The 18,680-nt window shown below is 53.5% G+C and overlaps 1 protein-coding gene across 5 annotated transcripts in view; it reads right to left on the bottom strand.

Annotated features, from left to right (window-relative positions):
• LOC137453888 (dedicator of cytokinesis protein 11-like) overlaps positions 1 to 18,680 on the bottom strand; it is a 126,504-nt gene that overhangs the window by 95,897 nt on the left and 11,927 nt on the right. For all 5 annotated transcript variants that reach the window (XM_068163565.1, XM_068163568.1, XM_068163566.1 and 2 more), the window contains exons 2-4: positions 3,671 to 3,787; positions 3,139 to 3,228; positions 2,377 to 2,459 (exon numbers count right to left, since the gene is read on the bottom strand). In XM_068163565.1, the coding sequence (XP_068019666.1) occupies positions 2,377 to 2,459; positions 3,139 to 3,228; positions 3,671 to 3,787 (290 nt within the window). The remainder of the gene's footprint in view (positions 1 to 2,376; positions 2,460 to 3,138; positions 3,229 to 3,670; positions 3,788 to 18,680) is intronic.

The raw sequence follows: 18,680 nt of genomic DNA, 5'->3' as shown, positions 1-18,680 counted from the left end.
TCAGACCCCCTGTCAGGCTGATTTTCCCCAGGTCTCCTCCTCCTCACAGGCCTCTCAGCACCCTTCTGGCCTCTGTTGGACTCTCTGGTCAGCAGTGTTGCCCCAGTGCTGTTTCACTTCCCCATAATCTCCTCAGAACAGAGCAGTTCAGCCAATTAACAAGAACAAGCACTTCACACGCTGCCAGTGCACCAACAACCTCAGCAGTGGTCCAGACAAGCATGGAGCATAGGGAGGGAGAGCACAGCAGGCACCACCACTGAGAAAACAACCGCCAGGAGATACCCAAGACGCATAAGCCTGTCTGCAAAACCCAACTAGCTTTGGAGCTGGAGGCCCTGGCACAGCCCAGCCCTTCAGAGCACACAACTCCCCAGCACTCTCAGTGTCCATCAGCTGTAAGACAGAATCAGAGTCACAGAAACATTCAGGTTGGAACAGACCCTCAGGATCACCAAGTCCAACCCAGAACCCTACTCTACAAGGTTCAGCTCTAAACCTTATCCCCAAGCAGCACATCCAAATGACCTTTAAACTCCACCACCTCCCTGCACAGCACATTCCAATGCCTGACCACTCTTACTGGGAAAAATGTTTCATCATGTCCAGTCTAAACGTGCCCAGTGGCAACTTGAGGCTAGACTGAAGCTGTAAAACAACATCTCAGTGATGTGGGGCACAGAGGATCTGCTCAGTATAGGAACACTGTGTGCAGCACTCAGACAACAACCCTAGAAGGACAAGGCTCCTGGTTTGGGATGAGCAGACACTGCCAATACTATGCTGCCACATGCCCAGGGCAGAGAAGGGCCACAAGGAGGAGCAGAGGGCTGGAGCTGCTCTGCTCTGGAGACAGCCTGAGAGAGTTGGGGTTGTGCAGGCTGGAGAGGAGAAGGCTCCCAGGAGACATTATGGTGGCCTTGCAGGACCTGAAGGGGGCTCCAAGAATTCTGGGGAGGGACTTTTGAGACTATCAGGGAGGGATGGGACTGGGGGGGATGGAGCAGAACTAGAAGTGGGGAGAGGGGATGGTGTTCCCCAGGAGGGTGGTGAGAGCCTGGCACAGGTTGCCCAGGGAGGTGGTGGAAGCCTCCTGCCTGGAGGTGTTTGCAGCCAGGCTGGAGGTGGCTGTGAGCAACCTGCTGTGGTGTGAGGTGTCCCTGCCCATGGCAGGGGCTTGGGACTGGCTGAGCCTTGAGGTCCCTTCCAAGCCTGACAATCCTGTGATTCTATCATTCTATGCACCCCTAGATGCAGGGGGTGCTGGCATGCTGCTGGGTAGGATGTGAAGCTGTGACCTTGTCTTACTTTAAGGAGTAAGACAAGAGCTGTTTAACCCTTCTCAAAGGACTCAAAGAGAGCAGCTCCACACAGCATTGGACAGAACTGAAAGTTCACATGGAAATGCTTTTCATCCTTACATACTACAGTGCAAAAGCATATAAAATACACAAAACCCATAATTCACCTTGGCCATGGTTCTTCAAGAACCTCCTTAGGCCAAAGCTGCATACAACCTCCCTCCAAACCAGCCCAAAGAGCGAGGCTTCCAATGTCCCCCATGCCTCTCTGCTGCCTCCCCCCCGACCCAAGCCATGCAGCTACAAACTCTGCCTGGCAGCTCCAGGCTGAGCCAGGCCTCACTCCCCCATACCACACTCAAGATAAAGCTCTGCACATCCTCCCAGGTGCAGAGAGGGAGGGAAAAAGGGCAGAAACTGACTCTGCAGCCAGTTTACTATTTTTTATTTGTTATTAATTATGGGATGTGATAACGAGTTACAATTTCCTGGGCCCATCTAGTCCCTTCTGGAGGACCTTAAGGAACTCTATGGTTCTTAAAGGCATCCAGCCTCAAACCATAACAGACCTGTGCTGGCTCTACTGTCAGCATCCCCGTGGGCCAGCTGAGTGCCAAGGGCATGATCACAGCTCACAGGATGCTAGGGGTTGGAAGGGACCTCTGGAGAGCTTCCAGCCCAAGCCCCTGCCAGAGCAGGAGCAGAGAATCCAGCACAGGTCACACAGGAACACATCCAGACAGGGCTGGGAAGGCTCCAGAGCAGGAGACTCCACAACCTCTCTGGGCAGCCTGCTCCAGGGCTCTGTGACTCTCACAGTGAAGAAGTTTCTCCTCCTGTTGAGGTGGAACCTCCTGTGCTGGAGTTTATACCCATTGCTCCTTGTCCTATCCCAGGGTGCAAGTGAGCAGAGCCTGCCCCTGTCCCCTCCCTCTTGACATAAACCTCTAGCTCTCTAACTTTCAGAGCAGCTGCCTGTGGGACAAGCCTCCAGAGCAAGGGCAGACTCTTTCTCCTGAGCAAGCCCCAGAGCTGTGGCCACGCCATCCGCATTCCAAGGGAGCGCACCACTTACCACGGCAACATGCGGAAGTCTCCTGAGTATTCCTCATACTTGTAGTTCACCACGTGCCAGTCGGAGCTGTAGGTTTTAATGCACTGGAAGGAAAACAACACAGCTCTTTGCAGGCTACTCCCAGCCAAACAGAGCTATGCACAGGGGCTGTAAGGTGACAGGGTGAGATAAGGGCGAGTGAAGAGGGTCTGACCAAGCTGCTGCGTTCATTGTGCATCACAACGCAGAATTTCATGAGGAACCTTTTCAGAAGACAGACAAAAACCCCAGAGCACCTGGCCTACCACACAGCTGCTGCTTGTGTATTAACATCACTCCAGGGCACTAAAAAAAGGGAAGATTGATTTGAGAGGCCATTGTCTTCCAGAAAGCACCAGCAGTGTAGTGCCTCTAACCCAACATCAGCCAACAACTTGGCATTTAGTTCCCCTGCACTGGGAGGGAATTGTCCTCGAGAGCTGCACTCTGCAAAACAAAGCTGTGGCCCTGCAGATGCTCCTGCTGCACCCCTGCACCTTGCAGTTGTGGCAGGTGGTGCACAGCAACACATTTTGCATGCCTACAAAACCCACTGGAAAGAAGCCCTGTGCAAGAGGCAGGTGTGAAGACTGTCTCCTGCAGTCAGCCCACCAGTGACTGGTGCTTCCCACACAGGAGCAGCCAAGTGATCTGCCACCTTGCAGGCCAACAGCTACAGCAGAACATCCTGCCCAAGGGCAGAAAATGCTGAAGGCAGGATGTTGAGTGGAATTCTGCCCCTACCTCTTTGACAAAGAGACTCTGTGCTTTCTTTAGAGCATCTTCTGGCACTGTCGACTGCAGAGTCCTTCTCTGCCTGCTGATGACTGAGATCTGCAGGAAAAAGAACATCTTTTCAGGGCAGGCTGGGTCTTCAGGGCTTGGTACCTGTTCAAGGACATGTGGTGGGCCCAAATCATCAGTGGGTCATGCTGCTTTTGTGTGTCAGCAGTGCAGCCCAAATTGACTTGTGGTTAACTGGAAATTCTACAAGGTAAACAGGACTGAAGCTCACAGAGTCCCAGAATGGTGGTGGGGGTTGGGAGGGACCTATGGAGATCATCTAATCCAACCTTTCCAGCTAAAGCAGGTTCACCCAAATCAGCTCGCACAGGAACACTTCCAGGTAGACTGAGAATCTCTCCAGAGAAGGAGACTCCACAATCTCCCTGAGCAGCCTGCCCCAGGGCTCCAGCACCCTCAAGTAAAGAAGTTTCTCCTCATGTTTAAATGCTGAGCGAGCCTCAAATGTGAGAAACAGGCAGTGCCAACTCACAGACACATCCTCAATGGGAAATATCAGCAAGTCTCGGAGGGGATCACTGTAGATCTGAACCTTGCGCTGGAGGATCACGTTCTCATAGTCCAAGGGCTCAACCACTCTGGTTTTTTCCTGCAGGAAAATCATAAGATGGAAAAAAATTACATATACATAATATGTAAAATAGCCAGAGATTAACATAAAGCCACAGAACTGTTAAGGCTGGAGAGGACCTCTGAGATCACCAAGTCCATCCACTCACCCAGAGCTCATAACCCCACCGCTGCTGCTAAGCCACTGCCACTGCACCACATCCCTCACAGCTTTTAAACACCTCCAGGGATAGTGACTCCACCACCTGCCTGGGCAGCCTGCACCAGTGCCTGAGACCCCTTTCTGGGGAAGAAGCTTTTCCAAATATCCAACCCAAACCTCCCCTGGTGCAACTTGAGGCCATTTTTTTGTCCTGTCACTTTTTGCACATGAGAAGGGATCAAGCCCCACCTGGCTCCAGCCTCCTCTGAGAGAGTTGTAGAGGGTGATGAGGTCTCCCCTCAGCCTCCTCGTTTAATTCAGCCTGATGATTTCAAACTGTGCTACCAACAGACTGCTCAGCAACCTGATAGTCCAGAGGTGCAGGTAAGCACTCATGTGCAGGGTGTGCAGAGAGGGAAACAAGGGGTTAAGCTATTTGCGCCAAAGCACTTCTGCTACTCTGGTCAAGCACAGCCTCTGCTTTCTAAATGAATCCAGAAATCCTCCTGGATAGGCCAGAGCTTCAGAGCTGCAAGCTTCAGAGCCTGTATGTATGAGTTGCTGATCCGCGCAGCTCAGAAGCCACCCAGCCTTCCACTCTCAGCTCCAGGCTGGTTTTGCCATAGGAGCTGATGAGAGCCATGCCCTCCCTGCAAAGTTGCTGCTGATGCAAGCCAGATCCCAGCACCTCCTGTACAGGAAACTTGCCCCATGGAGGCAAAAGTGGCATTGCTCTGGAAAGGCAGGGGAAACTCCCTCCATGAGGGCAACAGTGGAAGTCAGAAACAGGTTCTTTACCATGAGAGTAGTGGAACACTGGAACAGGTTGCCCAAGGAGGTAGCTGAGGCCCCATCCTTGGAGATACTCAAGGTGAGGTTCAACAGGGCTCTGGGCAACCTGATCTAGTGGAGGATGTCCCTGCTGACTGCTGGGGGGTTGGACTGGATGAGCTCTGGAGGTCCCTTCCAATCCAGACCATTCTGCGATTCTATGATGTGTTGGTTTGGCTCTGGCCTGGAGGCCAGATCCCCACCAAGCCGCTCTATCACTCCCCCTCTTAAGTGAACAGGGGAAGAAGGGAAAGAAAATACAACAGAAGCCGGGGATAAGAGAGGAGCAATTTAATAACACTAATAAGCAGACAGCAAATAGACCATGTGGAAGCAAAGAAAGCAGAGAGAGAGATGTTAGTCTCTACTCCCCATCAGCAGGACGGTGGTCGGTCTCGGGAAGCAGGGCTCTAAGCTTGGTGGTTCCTTGGGAGGATAAACGCCATGGACGAATCCCCAACACTTCCTTCTTTCACTTCCTTCTTATACCTGAGCTGATGTCATATGGCATGGAATACCTCCTTGGCCAGTCTGAGTCAGCTGGCTCAGTTGTGTCCCCTCCCAAGATCCTGCCCAGCCCTCAATGTACTCCTGGGGCAGGGAAATGTTGAAAGGACACAGCTCAGATACCCAATTCAGCCGTAGCCAAAACACTGCTGTGTTATCAACTGCTGCTGCAAAAGAACAACAAAACAAAACAAAACAAAACCCACAGCTCTAGAACAATGCTGTGAGGAGAATTAACTCCACCTCAGTTCAACCCAATACATATGAACAAACCTGGGGCAGGGTCTGGAGAACAGGGCTGGGAAGGAGCAGCTGAGGGAGCTGGGGGTGTTCAGTGTGGAGAAGAGGAGGCTGAGGGAGACCTCATTGCTCTATACAGCTCCCTGAGGGGAGGTTGCAGTCAGGTGGGGGCTGGGCTCTTCTCCCTAGTATCAGGTGCTAGAAGGAGAGGAATTGGCCTGAAATTGTGCCAGGGGAGGGCTGGGTTGGAGATGAGGGAAAATGTCTTTGGTGCCAGAGTGGTCAGGGACTGGCAGAGGCTGCCCAGGGAGGTGGTGGAGTCCCCATGCCTGGAGGTGTTCCAGAACCCTGTGGCCATGGCACTTGGGGCCCTGGTTTGGTGGCCATGGTGGTGTTGGGTTGATGGCTGGACTGGATGATCTTTTCCTACCCAGACTATTCTATGATTTCTACAAATCACACCTCAGCCACAGATGAAGGCTTGAAAAATTTGGGGCCTGGTTTTGCTCTGACTTCATTTCTGGGAAGCAAAACTAACTTCTCCAAAATCTCTGCAGTAAAAACCATCAGGAGAACTCTGTTCTGTTGGCTATTGCAGCATTTCTATGTTACAAGCCCAGAAAACTGGACTTTAAAACAAGTGAGCAACCCCTAAAGTCCAGAAACAGGGAAATGTCACTTCAGCTGCCCAGAACTAGACTTCAGACTCCACAAGAGTCACTTAGCACTGCAGTTGTGAGCAGGAAAATTGCCCCCAGACCAGCCCCTGGCTCTGTAAATGAACCTTCATCATAAAAAGGGAAGCAAATTCTGACACAGCAACTTTGCCTTGTGTTGGACTTTGGAGATTCTTGATGCCTGGCCACATGTTGTGGTCATGGAGAGTGGTTATGAAACCCCTCCAGCAGCCTCATGATGCCTGCATGGCACATGCCTGGTACGATGGTGTGATTAGGCTCTCCACTCTTGGAAAGGAACCTCAGATGCTTCCCTCTCAGCAGCAAGCTTTGTGCCCCCAGCTGAAGGGTTTGGCCAGGACTGTTCATGTAGAATCACAGAATTGTTTGGGCTGGAAAAGCCTTCAAAGACCATCAAGTCCAACTGGCAACACTACCATGGCCCCACGTGCCATGTCTTACACATAGCCTGCTCCCTGGTTAGAAATTAAACCACCAGAAGGCTTTGCACTGAAGGCAGCAAAACCTGCAGCCTAAGAAAATGAGTCACAGAATCACAGAAAGGTAGGGGGTGGAAGGGACCTCCAGAGATCATCTAGTCCAAGCCCCCAGCCAGAGCAGGAACACCCAGGGCAGGGCACACAGAACACATCCAGGTGGGGCTGGAAAGGCTCCAGAGCAGGAGACTCCACAACCTCTCTGGGCAGCCTGCTCCAGGGCTCAGCACCCTTGCAGCAAAAAAAGATTTTCCTTTTCAGTTCAAGTGAAACCTCCAGCTTGTGCCCATTGCCCCTTGTCCTATCACTGGGCACCACTGAGAAGAGCCCAGTCCCATCCTTCTGACCTCCACCCTTCAGCTATTGATGAGCATTATGAAGATCCCCTCTCAGTCTGCTCTTCTCCAGGCTTAGGTCCAAAACAAGGCTCAAAAGCTCGTCCCCACATAACACCACAGGGCAAACTGCTGCCTCAGCAAGTGTGCAAACAGCCCAGTGCTGTTTGTGGTGTGGGAGATGAGCCATGAAATCAACATTGCTGCTCCAGAAGCAGTCATAGCCCTGTGCCTTTGCCTCTAGAGTCTCTGGGATGCATTAAGGAATGTTTTCAAGCCGTTAGCAGCAAATGGGAGCCAGGGTTTGCTCTAAGGACACCTGAACATCAGTGCTGCAGTGGAGCCAGTGCAGTTGTCATATGAAGGAGTAACAGGCCCCAGCCCCAGGCAAGGCCTCTTTGGGGAGCCTCAGTGCCATGTTATCAGCAGAAGCACTGCAGCCATCACAGAAGCAGCACACCAGATTCCTGTGGGAAAGGCAAAGCTCACTTGGCAAAGAGCCCATCCTGGGTGCCAGAGAATTCAAAGGCTGCTGCCCAGCTCCCCCAGAGAGAGGATTTGGGACACAGGGTGGTGAATACTGCCAGCCTCACTGCACCTGGAGCACCTCTAGCTCCTGCAGCCAGCACCTGAGCTGCACAGCCTCCTGACAAAGAGAAAAAGGCTGTCTGAAAGCAGGAGTCCCCAAACCCCATAAGGAAGATGGAGAAAAGGCACCCATGCTCTTCAAATGCTCAATTGCATTTGGTTAATCATCTGAACCACTGCTCTCATGCCAGGCTAACACTAACCTGCTGCTGAAGACTGGCCAAGCTGAGAACACTAATGGGAATTAGCAGGGCATTCAGGAGCTGCTCTCCCACTTGAAGACCTGGGGCCAGGCGTCTCCAGAGCTTGGCCAGTCCATGAGGTCAGGCAGGACCACCCCCAGCCCAGGCACACAGCTCCCTGCTGACCTGAGCCATTTACTTATCTCACTGCTCAGCTGCTGCACCACTCCCAGCCAAACCCAGCAACCTCAGCTGGTTACAGCAGTGCCCCGAGCCCAGGCACTGCTCCCACCAGCTGCATATCTCACCTTACCCTGGCAGCACTTCCAAAGGTAAATGAGAACCCCTCTAAGAGCCTGTCACATCCCTGTGGCACTAAACTGTCCTCTCAGGGAGCCATGGGGAGCAAGGAGGTCTCCCTCAGCCTCCTCTTCTCCACACTCAACACCCCCAGCTCCCTCAGCTGCTCCTCTCCAGCCCTGTTCTCCAGACCCTTCCCCAGCTTGGTTGCCCTTCTCTGGACCTGCTCCAGTGTCTCAGCGTCCTTGCAGCATGGTCCTGAAACTGGGACTCTGTTTCTAAAGTTGTTCTTCTCAAAAGCTTGGGGTTTGATAACATTTCTTTTCTAGCTTTGACATCTCTGGTGCCCAACAAGACAAAGCCCTGGCAGTGATCCTCAGGGGATTCAATGATGATTAAAGGGTAAGGACTGAAAGGATCCCACATCCTCACATAAGAGGCTTCAAAACACATACAAGACTGCCCACCACTTGAAAAAGCTCCTTAAAATAGCTCAGTCCAGCCCTCCTGCTGCTGGGGGCCTGGGGATGTTGGACAGAACATGGTGTACAGGCTGCTGCTGTGATCTGTATCCTGGGAGCCCAGCACAGCGCACACGGCCAATGACCCAGAGAGCTCCAGCAGGTGAGGGATGTGCACCTGCAGAGAGCTGTGCAGCACCCACAGATGGGCTGGTAGCTCCCTAGAGTTCTCCTTGGCCAAGCTGTGGGAGTTCTCTGCCTCAGCTCACAGCAGCTCTCTGTTGCCTGCAGCACAGCACCCAGCCACACACAGCCAGGGCATCCCAGGCCACGACAGGAACCACAGCGGTGTCTCCGCAGTGAAGCCAAGAGATGCAGGTCAGGCTGTTTGCAAGCAAAGCAGCTGCTCATGAAAGGATGTAGCCTGCTCCCTGCCTGCTGCTGAGGCAAGAGACCCAAACCTTGCTGGCTGCTCAGTGGGCCCAGGGATGCTCACGCACCTGCAGAATAAGGAGGAAGCCATTAACAGTGTTTTTCCCCCTTTGGCCCAGCCTACTGCCCAGCACCCCAACAGGGCTGGAGGTAAAACTTTAAGCCCAGAAAATTAGATTTCAAAGTCTTTGTTTTTCTGACAAGCTTGGTTGAAGCACACAGCTCCCTGCATCCAGGGTCGAGGCTGAGCCTGCTAACGCTGCCTGCTGCTGTCACAACAGCAGATGGCACCCATCGAAGTCATTATGAAAGCAGAGGAAAAACTATTACCTTAATTAGTCTCAGAGGCTACTAATTTCTCCAGAGGGAAAGCAAATATCCAAGAACAAAGAAATTCTGGCTGTCCAGCAGCAAATCCAACCCATTTATGTAGGTAACCATGTGCAGAGCTGCCCAAGCCACCCTGCACTCCAGCACACATGCAGCAGCTCTTCACCCAGGGCAGGCAGACAGGGGCACCATGATGCACCTCAGCTTCCTCCAACCTCTTGTGCAGCAGCAGTTGCAGGGTGGGGTGAGCTGCCATTTCCCAGCCCTCATGGTTGCAGCATCCTGAGCACATCTGGCACAGCCCAATGCACTAGGACAAAAATCAAGACACATGGGAAGACCTCATAGTCTTTTATCAGGCTGTGAGAGCTGGGGCTGTTCAGCCTGGAGAAGAGAAGGCTCCAGGGAGACCTCAGAGCAGCCTGCCAGGACCTGAAGGGCTTCAGGAGAGCTGAGGAGGGACTTGTGACAACAATGGAACAATGGCTTTGAGCTGGGAGGGGAGAGATTGAGCCTGGAGATGAGGAAGAAATTGTTGAGAGTGAGGCTGCCCAGGGAGGCTGTGGCTGCCTCCTGCCTGGAGGTGTTGAAGGCCAGGCTGGATGAAGCCTTGAGCAAGCTGGGCTGGAGGGAGGTGTCCCTGCCATGATATTTGAGGTCCTTTCCAATCCAAACCATTCTATGATAGTGGAAAAACACAACCAAACATGACTTAACTCAACAGAGAGCAGGGAAGTAGTGCACCCTCCCTGAGGAGCCCATTCCCCTCTGCTCAGCAGAGCCTCACACAGCAGCCTGTGCCCAACGCTCACAACCACATCCTGCCCTGCTGCTGCTGCCCGCGGCACAGGGCCGTGCAGAGCACGAAGGAGAGGGCCATCTGCTCCAGTCCCCATGCAGGCTGGGTCACACTGGAGCTGGCAGGACAACAGCCTGTCTATTGGGGTAGCTGCTCTTGCAGCAAGCAAGCTGGGTGGCATCTCAACAGGAAATTCAGTGAAATGACTTCAGCAGAAACCTGCCCACAAACACCAACGCCTTTGGCCAGGCACAAGCACAAAGGGGCTGGCAAAAGGAAAACCCCAGCTTCAGGGCCTCATCCTCAGTGCCCTGCTTGCCCTGCTGCCCTCTGCCAGACTGAGCACAAACCACTACTGCACAGAAACCACCAGAGAGTTTGGAGGAAAGGTTGCAGCAAGGCAATTACATGTTAATAAAGAGGGATTGATCTAAACAAGCCATACTGGCTGCTTTCGGTCTCTGTCTGCAAGGCTTACAAAGAGTCTTGAACGTTTGTACAGACAGGGATGTCAGTGTTATAAACAGTGGTAGCTGGAGATATTCATGTGGGGAAGGCCAGGAAAGGCAATTTCTATTTTCACAGAATCACAGAATGGCTCAGGTTGGAAGAGACCTTAAGGATCATCTACTCCAAACCCCCTGCCACAGGCAGGGAAGCCTCTCAAGTGGACCAGCTGCTCAAGGTCTCATCCAGCCTGGCCTTCAACATCTCCAGGCAGGAGGCAGCCACAGCCTCCCTGAGCAGCCTGTGCCAGAGTCTCCCCAGCCTCAATCTCAAGAGTTTCTTCCTCATCTCCAGTCTCAATATCCCCTCTCCCAGCCCTTGTCACAAGTCCCTCCCCAGCTCTCCTGGAGCTCCTTCTGGTCCTGGCAGGCAGCTCTAAGGTCCCCCTGGAGCCTTCTCCTCTCCAGGCTGCTCAGCCCCAGTTCCCTCAGCCTGTGCTCACAGCAGAGCTGCTGCAGCCCTTGGAGCATCTTTGTGGCCTCCTCTGGCCTCACTCCAGCAGCTCTGTGTCCTCCTGCTGCTGGGGACACCAGAGCTGGAGGCAGGATTGGAGGTGAGGTCTGGGCAGAGGAGAGCCCAGGGGCAGAATCCCCTCTGCTGCCCTGCTGCCCACCCTGCTCTGGCTGCAGCCCAGCACACAGCTGCCTGCTGGGCAGCAGGAGGCACTGCTGGCTCCTGGGGAGCTGCTCAGCACCCAGCACCCCCAAGGCTTTTTCTGCAGGGCTGCTCTCAGCCCACTCTGCACCCAGCCTGGATTGGTGCCTGGGGTTGGCACAACTTCTGTTGCCTGAAAACCTGTAGGTACCTGTCTTCTAGTGTCCTGCATTTGTACATTGTACAAACATGTCAATGTTTTTATTGTAAGTGTATGATTAGTGTTCTGCTGAGATCCTTTCCCCACAGGGTTACAACAAGTGATGTGAATGTGCAGAAAGTAACAGAAAGATGTTTCATTTGAGGATTTTATTTTTAAGATAGCAGCCACAGAATCACAGAATGTGAGGGGTTGGAAGGGACCTGAGCACAGCCTTCAACACTGTCCCACACCACATCCTGGTCTCCAGGCTGGTGACACATGGGTGTGATGGGTGACCACTAGATGGATAAGGAACTGGCTTGATGGCTGCACCCAAAGAGTGGCTGTCCATGGCTCCATGTCCCAGTGGAGGCCAGGGACAAGCGGAGTCCCTCAGGGATCAGTCCTGGGACCTGTCTTGTTCAACATCTCTGTGGGTGCCATGGACAGTGGCATTGAGTGCACCCTCAGCAAGGTTGCTGATGACACCAAGCTGTGTGGTGCAGCAGACAGGCTGGAGGGAAGGGATCCATCCAGAGGGACCTGGACAGGCTGGAGAGGTGGGCACAAGCCAACCTCATGAGGTTCAACAAGAGCAAGGGCAGGGTCCTGCATCTGGGTCGAGGCAATCCCAGGCACAACTACAGGCTGGGCAGGGACTGGCTGGAGAGCAGCCCTGAGGAGAGAGCCTTGGGGGTGCTGGGGGAGGAGAAGCTCACCAGGAGCTCTCAGTGTGCACTTGCAGCCCAGAAAGCCAAGCAGAGCCTGGGCTGCAGCAGGAGAAGTGTGGCCAGCAGGTCGAGGGAGGTGATCCTCCCCCTCTGCTCAGCTCTGGGGAGACCCCACCTGGAGTACTGCCTCCAGTTCTGGAGCCCCTATTGCAAGAGGGATGTGGAGGTGCTGGAAGGTGTCCAGAGAAGGGCCAGGAGGAGGAGCAGAGGGCTGGAGCACCTCTCCTGTGAGGACAGGCTGAAGGAGTTGGGGCTGGACGATGGTCTCTTCTCCCAGGCAGCCAGTACCAGAACAAGAGGACACAGTCTCAGGCTGCTCTAGGGGAGGTTTAGGCTGGAGGTGAGGAAGAAGTTCTATACAGAGAGATTGCCTATTGGAATGGGCTGCCCAGGGAGGTGGTGGAGTCACCATCACTGGAGGTGTTCAAGAGGAGACTTGATAGGGTGCTTGGTTGCATGGTTTAGTTGTTTAGGTGGGTTGGATTGGTTGATGGGTTGGACACGATGATCTTGAAGGTCTCTTCCAACCTGGTTTGTTCTATGTAATTCTATGTTCAGTCTGGAGAAGAGAAGGCTCCCAGGTGACCTCATTGTGGCCTTCCAGGATCTGAAGGGGGCTACAGGAAGGCTGGGGAGGGACTGCTCAGGATCTCAGGTAGTGATAGGACTAGGGGGAATGGAATGAAGCTGGAGGTGGGGAGATTCAGGCTGGAGGTGAGGAGGAAGTTCTTCCCCATGAGAGTGGTGAAGCCCTGGAATGGGTTGTCCAGGGAGGTGGTTGAGGCCCTGTCCCTGGAGGTGTTTAAGCCCAGGCTGGATGAGGCTCTGGCCAGCCTGGTCTAGTGTGGGGTGTCCCTGCCCATGGCGGGGGGGTTGGAGCTGGGTAATCCTTGTGGTCCCTTCCAACCCTGACTGATACTACGATACTTCTGAAGATTATCCAGTCCAACCCCCCTGCTACAGCAGGGCCACCCAGGGTAAATCACACAGGAACACATTCCAGAGATGGAGATTCCACAGCCTCTCTGGACAGCATGTTCCAGGGCTCTGTCACCCTCAAAGTGAAGATTTTTTTCCTTATGTTTGCAGGGAACCACCTGGGTTTCAGTTGTGTCCACCACCCCTTGTCCTGTCACTGGGCACCACTGAGAAGATCTTGGCTACATCCTCCTGACACTCACCCTTTAGCTATTGATCAGATCCCCCCTCAACCTCCTCTTCTCCAGGGTAACCAGCCCCAGCTCTCTCAGCCCCTCCTCATAAGGAACTCTAAGATGTTGCAGTCCCCTCAGCATCTTGGTAGCTCTCTGTTGGGCTCTGCAGTAGCCAAACAAACTCAGTAGCCCCACAAACTCAGAAAGTTTGTGTATTTTCAGTCCTTTCAGGCTGGCTCTCCTTTAAAACAAGCAATATCCAGAGAAGAAAACAACTTCAGGGCAAACCTGGCTGATTTGGCTCTGCTGTGACTAATTCACCCATTAATGTCAGCCCCACAGTGTTTCCTGTGGCATGACAGAAGCCAAGCCCAGAGCAACCTGCACCAGTACTGCCTTGTGCTTCTCAGGGCACCTCAAGTCCCCCAGGCACCCCCACACTGCTCCATCTCCACCTGGCACAGCTGGCCCTCCAGTGCCTCCTCCTTGCCTTACACCCAAACTCTTGTGGGTTTGCAGCACCCAGGCCATGCTGCTTCACTTCCTCAGCAACAGACCTCAGAGCTGCATTTCACTATCTGCAGGGGAGCTGCAGGCAGCTGGGGAGGGACTGTTCAGAAGGGGCTGTGGGGACAGGACAAGGGACAAGGGTTTGAAAGTGGAGCAGGGCAGAGGTAGGTTGGCCATCAGGAGGAAGCTCTGCACAGGGAGGGTGGTGAGACACTGGCACAGGCTGCCCAGGGAGGTGCTTGAGGCTCCATGCCTGGAGCCATCCAAGCTCAGCCTGGCTGTGTCCCTGTGCAGCCTGCTCTGGCTGGAGCTGTCCCTGCTGCCTGCAGGGCTTGGACAAAATGCCCTTGGAGGCTGCCTTCCAACCCAATGCAATCTGTGCACTTGTGAAGCTCAACCTAGTGCACACATCCATGCTCCCAAGGCAGGTAGAGAGACACAAAGGATCTGAGTATTAAAAGTGATGATTGTGTATGTAAAAAGAGGAGATGAAACAGCCCAGAACAGTGAGTCACAGGATGGGAGGGCTGGAAGGGACCTCTGGAGAGCATCAAGCCCAACCACTGTGCCCAGGCAGGGTCACCCGGAGAAGGTCACACAGGAACACATCCAGGAATCTCTCCAGAAAAGGAGACCACAACCTCTCTGGGCAGCCTGCTCCAGGGCCCCAGCACCCTTAATTTGTAGAAGTTCCTCCTCAGGTTTAGATGGACCCTGTTGTGTTCAGGGTTGTGCCTGAACATACATCCATAGAAATGTCCTGCCTCAGACAACTGTTCCCCAGAACTGAGTAAGCATTTCACAGGCTCTGCACTGCTCTGGAGAGCCTGGCAGGACCCACACTTTTCAGTGAATCCCTAAGGCCAGGCAGGTGAAATGAACAGAAAATAGGAGGCAAAGTATCCAGGGAAATGATTAAAAGCTAAAGGGGGAACCCCACCTGGAAGTGTACCAACTACTCCCTGGACAGGCAGGGCACTGTCACATCACTGCACGACTGGCAAGAGCCCAGTATAGAGAGGGCTCAGATCCCACTGCATGCCCTCCCCGGAGCAGTCAGCACTGCTCCCAGGCCGTGCAGAGAACTTCCCAGTTTGGCTCTTGCTCATGAAACCTGGCAGTACAGGGGAGAATTGGAATGGGAACAGAGAGAGGTCACTTGGCAAACCTGGAGGGGCACAGGGAACTGAGGAGTTAATGTCCATAGCAAACTCCAGAGCCATGGATCAATGATGTATTTTTTTCCTTTCTCTTCTTTTCTTTCTTTCTCTTTCCATCCTTCTTTTTCTCTTTCCTTCTTTCTCTCTCTTTCTCTCCTTCTTCCTTTCCTTACTTCTTTCTTTTCTTTCTTTCCTTTTTCTCTTTCTTTTAGTTTTCTTTCTCTCTTTCTCTTTCCTGTCTTTTCTTTCTTTTCTCTTTCTTTCCTTCTCTCTTTTTCTTTCTTTTCTGTCCTTTATTTCCTTTTTATTTTCCTTTTACTTTCTTTTTTCTTTCTTTCTATCTCTTTCTCCCTTTCCTTCCCTTTCCATATTTGTGACTCACTTTCTGTACTGCCATCTGATCCCCTTCACACCCCTGCCTCAAGCTTGCTTCAATTCAAAAACCTGCAAATCACACCTGATTCATCAGCCCAGGGACCTGGCCCTAAATAAGAACGATGGAAAGCAGGAAACCCTGGGCTCGGCTCCCCAGCACCTGGAGCTGCCATAACACCCTGCAAAGCCTGAAAAAGGCCTGCACCACAAAGCCTTTGCACTCAAAAGCAGAGGAGAGAGGGAAGAGGTGGAAACAGGCACTGGGGAGGAAGGGCAGAGAGGGAGCCAGCGTGAGTCAGCACATATGGCAGCAGGCACAGCACCGCACAGCCCTGCTGCTGCCAGGAGGTCTGTGGGCTGGCCAGCAAAGCCATATCTTGGGAGGCAAGCAGAAGGGAGGCAAGGAAGCAGCTCTCACCAGCAGCCTGGGAGCTCGTGCCCATGAGCCTGCTGCAAACCCCACTGCTCAGCTGGATGGAACAGCAGGGCCCAGGGCAAGATGTGCAAGATGGGCTGTGGTAAAACCACAAGGATGAAAAACAGTCAATAACGTTGGGTATGAGCAGGCCAAAGCTATTTTTACCCTGGCCAGAGAGAAGGAAGTTTGCAAACACAAGAGGAATGCCCAGAGAGGAATCCCAGCTGTGCTAAAGGAGCAAAACACTGCTGGAGACCATATCCACCTGGGACAGGGCAGAGACATGAACTGGGCTGTGCACTGGGACATGCCAAGGGAGAGAGAGGGAAGGGTGGCAGGAGCTGGCCCACTGTGGTGCAGGAGCAGGTGAGATGGGGAATGCAGGTTTTGCTCACCTGGGGATGGGGCCATGCTGGAGGGAGGTGAGCACAGTGATGTCAGGAGAAACGGGACTGGTTTGAAGGCTGGGACTGTGCAGCTGTGAGAGGCCAGAGAGGGGGACAAGGAGGCCAAGGGGAGCTGGCAGAGAAGGTGTGCACTGTAGACAGGAGAGAGGAGACCCAGGGCAAGCAGGAAGGGAAGAGGCAAGCAGGGAGAAATTGGATGCCCACACAGCTCAGAGCAATACTCTGTGCAGCCCACCCAAGGGCAACCTCCAAAACCATTCCTGGCAGCTGCCAGCAGCCCAGCCTGCCACAGTGGCACTGCCTGCTGCATCCCACCCCCTGCTCACTCAAATCCTAGAATCATAGATTGGAAAAGGCCTCTAAGATCATTGAGTCCAACCATCAACCCAACACCACCATAGCCACCAAACCATGTTCCTAAGTGACATGGCCACAGGTTTCTTCAAACCTCCAGGGCTGGGGACTCCACCATCTCCCTGGGCAGCCTGTGCCAATCCCTAACTATTCTTGCAGCAAAGAAAATTTTCCTGTTCTCCAACCTAACCCTCCCCTGCTGCAACCTGAGACCATTTCCTCTCATCCTCTCACTTGTCACTTGGCAGAATAGACCAACACCCACCTGGCTCCAACCTCTTTCCTGCATACCACGGCCAAGCAGACAGCACTACCTCACATGGACACTCACAGCACATGCATGCATGCATGTTGGATGCTCTGCAGCCCAGATAAGAACAAGATTAGCAGGACAAAGGCTTTCTTGGGCTGGGGCAACACACAGGAGCAGATCTGTGGCAGGCATCTCCTGATCCAGCAGTAAACAGATCCTCCTTCTGCCAGTGTGGGGCAGGTGATGCTTTAAGCACCTCCTTTTTGCCTTGCAGCGCTCATGCTATGGCCTGCAAGGAAATGTTTCCTCAGCTGCAGTCCAGGCAAGCAGCCTCTCCCTTCCCCATTCCCCTGCCCCCCAACAATGAGCTGCAGGACTCACTTTGTGTCTTTTACACCCAGATCTGGGTACAACAAGGCAAAGAGAGCCCAGCAGCTGGACGGCAGCAGGCACAGCTGCAAATGCCTCATTGCCAGAAAGCCTCTCATAGAGGAGCCTGTGTGAGAGTCCCCACACTTGCCTTTCCCATACAGGAGTCAGGAGGGAGGGGACAGCCTCTGCTCAATTGTGCCCTGGGATAGGACAAGGACCAATGGATGGAAACTCCAGCACAGGAGGTTCCACCTCAACAGGAGGAGGAACTTCTGCACTGTGAGGGTCCCAGAGGCCTGGAGCAGGCTGCCCAGAGAGGTTGTGGAGTCTCCTTCTCTGGAGCCTTCCCAGCCCTGTCTGGATGTGTTCCTGTGTGACCTGTGCTGGATTCTCTGCTCCTGCTCTGGCAGAGGGGGCTGGAAGCTCTCCAGAGGTCCCTTCCAACCCCTAACATCCTGTGAGCTAGGTGCCAGGCTGCACCATGCTCCGACTCTGAAACAAGTGCAGACAGCAGAAGGCTGCTGGTCCCCTCCCTTCCTCTGCTCTGTGTGAAATGGAGGTGGCTGAGTCTGACAGCGGCTCTCAGAGAAATCAAAAGTCATGTGATGGGGAAGGGGAGGGGGTGCACAGCCCTGGCACCCTGCAGGAGAACATTTGCAGCTCAGATGACTCACACTTTCCATCCCAAAGTGCAGAGCAAGAACCTGCCCCTGCTCCTGCACTTCTTTCCAGCTGTGCAGAAGCATCTTACTGACCCACACCTTCCACCTTCTCCTTCCATGGCCCTGGCTGGCAGCAGAATCTCCTCAGAACATTTAAAGGGCAGGCAGGGTTCTATATTTTGTAACGTGGATGTCTCCAAAGAAAGGAGGTGCCAAATTCTCCAGTGAGGAAGCAGTAACAGCAATGGTGTGGGCAGCAGGAGCAGGGCAGGGATTGTTCCCCTGTACTGGGCACTGGGGAGGCCACACTTTGAGTCCTGGGTTCAGTTTTGGGTCCTGCACCCCAAGAAGGACAGTGAGGAGCTGGAGCAGGTCCAGAGAAGGGCAACCAAGCTGGGGAAGGGCCTGGAGAACAGGGCTGGGAAGGAGCAGCTGAGGGAGCTGGGGGTGTTCAGTGAGGAGAAGAGGAGGCTGAGGGAGACCTCATTGCTCTCTACAGCTCCCTGAGAGCAGGTTGGAGCCAGGTGGGGGTTGGGCTCTGCTCCCTAGGATGAGGTGAGAGAATGAGAAGAACTGGCCTGAAATTGTGCCAGGGAGGGTTAGGTTGGACATTAGAAGAAACTTCTTCCCTGAAAGGGTTCTCAGAGACTGGAACCAGGCAGCTGGTTGAATCCTCATCCCTGGAGGTACTTCAAGGAGGCAGAGATGTAGCGCTGAGGGCCATGGTTTAGCCCCAGCCTTGGCAGGGTTAGAGAATGGTTGGACTGGATGATCTGTAAGGGCTTTTCCAACCAAAACCATTCCATGGTTGTAGACAAAGCAAGAGTCTGCATTTCTCAGTGCTGACTCTGAGACTTGCACCAGGGCAAGACACCAGCTTGGAGAAGCCTTG

The sequence above is a fragment of the Melanerpes formicivorus genome, unplaced genomic scaffold (assembly GCF_026170545.1).
Source record: "Melanerpes formicivorus ecotype bairdi unplaced genomic scaffold, bMelFor1.0.p_v2 SCAF_73, whole genome shotgun sequence".
Lineage (NCBI taxonomy): Eukaryota > Metazoa > Chordata > Aves > Piciformes > Picidae > Melanerpes > Melanerpes formicivorus.
This window is presented reverse-complemented; position numbering and strand designations above follow the sequence as displayed.